At 44.8% G+C, this 7,356-nt stretch overlaps 1 protein-coding gene across 4 annotated transcripts; it reads right to left on the bottom strand.

Annotated features, from left to right (window-relative positions):
* Positions 1-1,299: 1,299 nt before the first annotated feature.
* On the bottom strand, positions 1,300-7,064 carry ZFAND2A (zinc finger AN1-type containing 2A). 4 transcript variants are annotated; one of them, XM_084640393.1, is made up of 7 exons: positions 6,772-7,064; positions 6,123-6,224; positions 4,395-4,489; positions 3,235-3,366; positions 2,459-2,610; positions 1,909-1,972; positions 1,300-1,458 (listed from the first exon to the last, which is right to left on the bottom strand). In XM_084640393.1, the coding sequence occupies exons 2-7, from the start codon at positions 6,178-6,180 to the stop codon at positions 1,444-1,446; spliced, it is 516 nt and encodes a 171-aa protein (XP_084496519.1). In that variant the 5' UTR covers positions 6,181-6,224; positions 6,772-7,064; the 3' UTR covers positions 1,300-1,443. The 4 variants fall into 4 exon arrangements, 3 of the variants coding, with proteins under 3 accessions (XP_084496519.1, XP_084496517.1, XP_084496518.1); XM_084640391.1 differs by lacking the exon at positions 6,772-7,064 and adding an exon at positions 6,649-6,755; XM_084640392.1 differs by lacking the exon at positions 6,772-7,064 and adding an exon at positions 6,704-6,722.
* Positions 7,065-7,356: the final 292 nt, after the last annotated feature.

Raw genomic sequence — 7,356 nt, 5'->3', positions numbered from 1 at the left:
GAGCAAGGCATTGTCACCTTACCACTGCATTTCCTGGTTTTAAACAATTTTTTTCCTGTAACGGACCTTAACTCTACTTTTGCTATGCATTCTGAGAATTAAACTCTTATAGTCTAGAGGGATACCATAAGTACAGGAGATTGTTGAGCACCTACACTGTTCGCTTCCCTAGTAATAGAAGTTATTGTACGTGAACACAACAGATACAGACATCCCTTTACGCTTCACTGCTGCCTTGGGAAGCAAAAGACAACTTTTAAAACAGATAATCCATTATTCCTGTTATTGGTTCAGAAGTTTGTGCTGTGAGCTTCCTCTTTCACAAGAGGAGCAAGATTGAATATGAACTCAGTGTAGCTAGTGATGATTCAATAGATACCAATCTGCCTCCATTAGTTCTAAACTAACGCTCCAACATAATAGTAGAGTCACAGGCTGTTAGTGGAGATGGCATTGTTCCAATGAGACATGAAATTGAGGTCCTGACCACCTGGCATCAAGTTTAGAGGAGTGGCCTGCTTAGAGGCCAGTTCAGGTAGTTACATTTTTTTTTTTTTTTTAAAAATCAACCAGGAGCCCTTCCAGCTCATCTGAAACTCTATTTTCAATTCCTAAGCTAAACTGCTGTACATTGTTTACCAAAAAAAAAAAAAATCAGTGGCATAGGAAGCTATTGAAGTTGAAAGTCAGTAACTACTGAAGGTATAATTTGTTTATAAGCAGTGAAAAATAGCTATGGGGCCTGAGTACTGCATATGCTACAGAGGGGGAGGAAAAAAAAAAAAAGATACAAAGGCAGCTCTTCCCCTCCCACTAAGCAAACAAATCAACTGCTTATGAGCGCAGCTTGACCTTTGTAGTACATCCTGAAAATGATTCAGATTTTAAAGTACAGGACAAGTGAGTTCTAGAGAGGAGTTATGCTCAAACACCTCTGCTGAGTAGCATCCCATAGGGAGTCCCACAGACTGTCCATGGCAGATGTCTGACTTAGTCACTTCACAGCTGGAGTTACTTTAAACTGCACCCTACAGCTAATACAGATGAATCAGGTGACATGTTCACACTATAAACTACTTAGTCACTACAGCTTGTTTCCAAATGGATTTCAGATGTATATTGCAATAGCCCAGGGTTGGAGGTGTGGTATTAGTTGTTACTTTAGTGTATCCTTCTGCTATAGGCATACAGAGGTTTCCTTCTTCCTCACTTTCCTTCTTGTTTGGTTTTACAAGGAGAAAATGCTAGCTATTCTCTTAGGACTGAGGTATTCCAAATACAGAGAACACATTACTATCCTTTACAAAAGGAAATAGCAATTTATTGGAAGTTGAGAGATTAGATAAAATAATTTTATTTGTACTGTAGAAAAATATGCACAAGCTTTAGGCAATACATTTACAATAGTTTAAAGGAGAATTTAATCCAGCCATTAGGACTGCCTCAGCTCATCAGCATCTGAAAGAGAACAGATTGAAATTATTAAATTACAGATTTAGGCTAGAGTCCTGCAGTGATCAACCCTAACCAGGAAAGTTTGAATAATTATTTAAGTGTTGAAATAGTCCGATGGCTGAACTAATGACATTAGTCACCCAATAATGAGTTCTTACATCTTGACCATGTCAAGTGCTGGACTGACTCAGCTACTAAGTCATTGTAATAAGTAGCAATTTGACTGCACATTTATGCACTATGCAAAGATTAATTGCCACAGTGACAAAACAGCCATGTCTTGGACTGTTTATGCCCCTCCTTTACACTCCTGGCATTGCTCAGATGTCAACTGGCAACTATAATAAAGTTTTAAGGAAGGAGTGCCAATGGCAATTTTACATTCTGTAGACACAAGGCTCTGTTTTAAGTCACCTTATTTTGCTAATCTCATAACCACACTTCAGTTTATACCTGTTGTGAAGATAAGTTAGAGGACATCTTGTTTGATCCTGATGCTCTCATTATAGCTGCATATCTACAAGGAAATAGAACCATGCTGAACATCACACATCCATCCACTTCCAGATTTGTGCAGAACTGGTCACCCAACTGCTCTAGAATACTACTGCATGGAGCAAGGAAGGTAGCTGTGTCTAGAAGAGACATATTACTCCATTAGAAAGGCTTAAGTTTATACTCTGTTTCCTACAGTAACACTTGGATACTAAGGGAATTGGTGCCTTAGAGAAGTCAGTCTGATACAAAAGGCTCACCATTAGAAAAGTCAGTCATCCCTTTCCTTCCAAATGTGTTCTCAAATTGCTCACAGAATTTAGTCCTACAAGGGCTTAAGGAGCCAAATACTTCAGTGAGATAGTTGACCAACTGTCTTCCCAGAGATAACATTTGAGAACTCATTTAGCTGCAAGTTGCAGAGATAATGGTATGGTCTCCCCCTTGCTCAGGCAATTGCTTTCCTACCTCAGCCTGTTTCCTGTACTATGAAATTTAACATCCTTACCCTGCTTTGGAGATAGGGCGACCTCCCACTTTGCAGTCATGATCCAGAGGATGCCGATGTTTTATACAGAAGTTCCCATGGCATTGGTTACAAACAAGCTTCATCATCTCTTTCCTTTTGCAACCCTCTTTTAAGCACTTGTTTGTGAAAATCTAAAAAATGTAGTCCAGGACAGTTGTTTTAGTTCAAGCAGCAAGTACTTCACACATTACTGGCAAATTAATTTTCTAATTGGACCAAGATGGCATCCAGGCCTCTAAATTAGATTTACCTGAAATTTAGAGAGCAGTTTGAGGGGGGAAAAGAAGATTGTTCCAACTCCTTGAATTCAGAGTTAAATATTCTATACTGCTTACTGGGCGAAATATAACCATAGTGCAGAGCAAGAGTGACAGTTTCTGGTCTTGGCAATAGTACTAATTAGCGCTTGCTGAACCCAGAGGCACTAATTGTTTGGGTACTGAAAGCCTTTAGTTTGGTCACCAGTTCAAACCCAATTGGTCAGGAAAGGCTGATGACCACACAATCACTGTTTACTGGTCTGCAGTATAAGTTGTTCTCTACCCACTATTTGGACTACTGCTCATATCTTGATGAGTACAGTCAGGCAAATAATTTAAGTGAGTTTGGGTATCTCTTCTAGGAGTCTTCCAGAGGAAGCTTGAGGCCTAGTAGGTAAGTGAGCTTGCATTGCTGCTGCCTGTATCATACTGTTATGCAGTTAGGTGGCTTGTCTCTATAAGCATCAATTTAGATTTCAAAGCGAGTTTTCTTACCCTCTGTTTCTGCTGAGTAGGATCATATTTGCAGTCCCTGTCCATGTGTGCTCCAACTACAATGTCTGGCATCTCTCCTCTTCTCACTGGGATGGGAGTGTTACATAAAGGACATACTGGAACCTGCACATCCTGAAGACAGTGAAGTTATTAGAAATGGGACTGAAAGCAAGACCCAACTCAGATTTCCATCCCTTTCCTTTGAAAGGAGAGGGAAATATTCTGAACTGAGTGACGTTCCGTTCCTATACCAAGTTCTCTTCAGAACTTCCAGCACATCCACTTCATCAGTGCTGGATTCTGCATTTCGTTACTACAGGAAGTCCATGTCAACATCATTGTAGTTCGTGCTAGCCAGCTAGCACGAACGTCCCATCTAGTTTGCTTTTAGATCATGTAATTTTCAAATCCTGAGTACACTTTCCTTGTTGATTTGGTTTCTTCGCTAGCCCCAATTGTGTAAGTTCTTTTGTTGAGTTTCCAGGTATGGTGTACAACTATGGTTCTAGAACCACAAGCAACTGCAGCAAGAGATATAGGTGACCAGAGTTTGAAGACTGCTGCACAAGAACAGTACATTTGTTAACTACATTAGATGACTTAAGTCAAGTCAGATTCTGGACCTAGATAAGCTGAAGTGTTTATTTCAAATAAGACTGTACTTATTCTGGCCAGTAATTCTGTATTGCTAGAACAGACACATGAGAACTTTTCTTGATAACCCAAATTCCAGTTCTCATACAGACCCATATTCTAGACCAGTGTTATTGCTAATCAGACTTTCCATCCATCAAGTATTCAGTCATTTGCTTTTCTGTAGTTTCACGTTCACTGCCATATTTTTATCAAGTTAAGATTTGGAGAAACTTTACTGAACTCTCAACTGATAGCTACTGCATTGCTGAAGATGTACAGCACTGTCTCTGCACTCTTTATGGGACCCCAATTTAAGTGCAGGATGCAATCAGGTTTGCTACAGCTTACAGAAGTTTACTGTTTGAACTTTTAAATTTCAGTTGTAAACTAAACAAGTCTACTGCAAGCGGAAGACCCAGCAAAGCAGACTACAAGAAACTCCTAATCAGGTTTCAAAGTTGGCTTTCTTCACAGCTAGAGAATTCCTTAAGTGGAAGCATTCGGAATTACTGTTAGACACTTACCTTCTTATATGAAGAGGTACATTTGTGTGTGTCGTATGTGATGTGATCTTTACAGAAAACTTCCTTACATGCATCACATTTTAAAGGAAGGAAATCTGTAAGAAAAACATTATATGCCTGCAAGTCCTAAATATGGAAGACAGACATTTACCTTTTAAAGCGTTACTAAACATTGTGAGTAAATTCCTCATGCATTAAGTAGGCAACATGAAAGCAGGTGTCTGGTTACTCAGAATCCAGGACACCTTTACAAGGAACTAGTTTAGGCCATTCCAAGATGTATATTTTAGCGAGCAACAGTGAGTAGACACGCTTCTCTCAATTTGAAAGTGCTAGGGTAGCCTCACTTCTGCCTTTTAATCCACAAGTTACTTGCAAGACCTGCTAAACCATCAATACAATGAGACAGACTGCCCTAGGTCCTTGCTCAACAGCAGCTGCTAATAGTTCTGGGGGCATATTAGTCAGAAGCACCAAGTACTCTCCTAGGCCTAAAGTCACAGCAGATTTGCTTTAGCTCACTTTATTATACCCAAACACAGAAGTCTCCCAGCTGTTAAGAGTGAATAGCTGAGACAGCTTATAGAAGTGCAGCATCTGCAACTATTCTTGGGATATCCTCATAATTAATAGCTGATCCAGACATAGTAACAGAGACTCAATGCATTACAACAAGGAATCCAGATATTTTGACAGGCATACGGTCTGTCTTGCCAGAGTCCACAGCCTGAGGTGCTTCTCTGGATTCTAGGGTTTCACTGATGGTTGGAGGTTTATTTCAGTTCTGGCTACAAATCTAGACATCTCAGATGCAGATTATTGCAGATACCTGCAATAGTTTAGTGTAGGACAGTTTCTACAGAGTAGAACTACTTGCTTGTTTAGTGCCTCTCTTCTCCAAGATCTGTACTGCTCTATCAGCTCATTTCAAGTCTTGTCCAAAACAAAGACTCTCTTCCTGTACTACTAGTATAGAGATCAGATGTGACAGGTTTAACAGTCCTCAGATATGAAGGCCTTGGGATAGACAGGCATTTCTGATCTCAAGTTTCTCTGCTTCAGGACAGTGTTGCTGTATTTGGTTCTGGTTGTTCCCAAGGAGGTGCTGGGAGTATTAGTTTGAGTGTAAGCAACATTAGTATTGCATACCTTGTGTAGCTAAGCAAGTATTCTCAGAGTACTGATGGGTACATTTTAATAGGACAAGATAGTCTAGTCACGCTTCTCTGGTCCTGGCAGTGAAAACAAATTCACTCCACTCCTGTTCTCTAAATCAGGAGTCTCCATCTCATAACTCAAGTCAGGTTTCCCCCAAGAGGATTTGAGGCACACAGCCTTTTGGCATTTATGGGTTCAGCTGATCTTATGTCAGTTCACCACTGCTAGCCAGAACCAGATCTGGACTTTCATTCAGTAAATCACCTTAACTTCTAGAGTACCCCTTGTCTGACAGTTCATTTGGTTCATGAAAAGCTACCAAGAGGACTAGAGCAGATAACAGAATGTAGTAAACTAACTATCCCAGTAGTTCAGGTTTCAGAGTAGCCGCCCTGTTAGTCTGTATCCACAAAAAGAAAAGGAGTACTAGTGGCACCTTAGAGACTAACCAATTTATTTGAGCATGAGCTTTCCTGAGCTACAGCTCACAAATAAATTGGTTAGTCTCTCAGGTGCCACTAGTACTCCTTTTCTTTTTAGCCCAGTAATTGCAGTCAAAGTGCTTCTTACCCAGCTGTTTGCAAGTTTTTTCTGAACAATGCTTGCCCAAGTCCGGAAACTCCATCATAGGCCGGCAGATGCTTCAAGCTCCTTGACCACTTCAGCGGTCACCTTCAAAAATGAAGTTGGGGGAAGGGGGTGTTAGTTTATTGCAGTATCAATACAAAAAGCCAGATGCACCTCACCCCCCCGCCCATCAAAGCATTTTGTAGGAGCGATCTTTAGGTTGGGCCAGAGGAAGGGATCAGCCAGCGCCAGCTCTGACAACAATGGGGGAGGCTAGCACCAGGCGGCCGGCAACCGGTCACGAGCCACCAGTGGGGAAGGCCAAGGCGCCATCTCCGCCGAGCAGGGGGAGAAACCCCCCGGGAAGGGAGCCGGACTCCGCTCGGCGCGGACGGATCACCGCCTCCGAAGGGCGAGCGGGCAGCGCGACTGAGCCGCGCCCCGTCTCCGCCCGGGACGGGACCGCTCCAGGGGTGAGTCCGCTCGCCCAGAAACGGCGAGGCGCGGGCGGGCGGGCGGCCGCACTCACCCGCCGCTGCCGCGAGTCCACCACCAGCCTTCCCCCCTCCCCCCCGCCGCCGGGCCTTTTATCGCTCAGCCCTCCCGCTGAGTCACGCTCCGCTCGGCCGATCCCATCTTGGCCGAGTCATGCCTGGCGCGCGCGCGGTTCATGACGACATCGGCACCCCGGACCAATCACGGTTCGCCGTTGGCGCGTTCTACAGCGCTAAGTCAGCACGCGGCCAATCAGTGGCCTTCAACTGTGCTGAGTCAGAGGGCGGTGGGGCCTTGCGGAGCTCCCGAGGGGGAGGGACGATGACAGTGCGGGACTGTGTGTTCTAGAAGAGCCTGGGCTAGACAACGCCCCAGCGCCCCAAGGCGGGTATCGGGCAGCGGCAGGTCCCCCGCTGGCCATGGGGGAGTAGATCCGGGTCCCCGCGGCGCTGGGGCAGGATCCCCGCAGGCCATGGGGGAGTAGATCCGGGTCCCCGCGGCGCTGGGGCAGGATCCCCGCAGGCCATGGGGGAGTAGATCCGGGTCCCCGCGGCGCTGGGGCAGGATCCCCGCAGGCCATGGGGGAGTAGATCCGGGTCCCCGCGGCGCTGGGGCAGGATCCCCGCAGGCCATGGGGGAGTAGATCCGGGTCCCCGCGGCGCTGGGGCAGGATCCCCGCAGGCCATGGGGGAGTAGATCCGGGTCCCCACGGCGCTTGGGGCGGGTATGGGGTGAGGCAGGA

The sequence above is a fragment of the Lepidochelys olivacea genome (assembly GCF_965140295.1).
Source record: "Lepidochelys olivacea isolate rLepOli2 genome assembly, chromosome: 10".
Taxonomy (NCBI): domain Eukaryota; kingdom Metazoa; phylum Chordata; order Testudines; family Cheloniidae; genus Lepidochelys; species Lepidochelys olivacea.
This window is presented reverse-complemented; position numbering and strand designations above follow the sequence as displayed.

Excerpts from the sequence above, each read along its gene's own strand:
- ZFAND2A (XM_084640393.1), bottom strand. The coding sequence starts at position 6,180 with ATGATGGAGTTTCCGGACTTGGGCAAGCATTGTTCAGAAAAAACTTGC. Across the intron at positions 4,490-6,122 it reads AAAAACTTGCAAACAGCTGG|ATTTCCTTCCTTTAAAATGT; the intron begins GTAAGAAGCACT and ends TTTTTCTTACAG. Across the intron at positions 2,611-3,234 it reads CTACTCAGCAGAAACAGAGG|ATTTTCACAAACAAGTGCTT; the intron begins GTAAGAAAACTC and ends TACATTTTTTAG.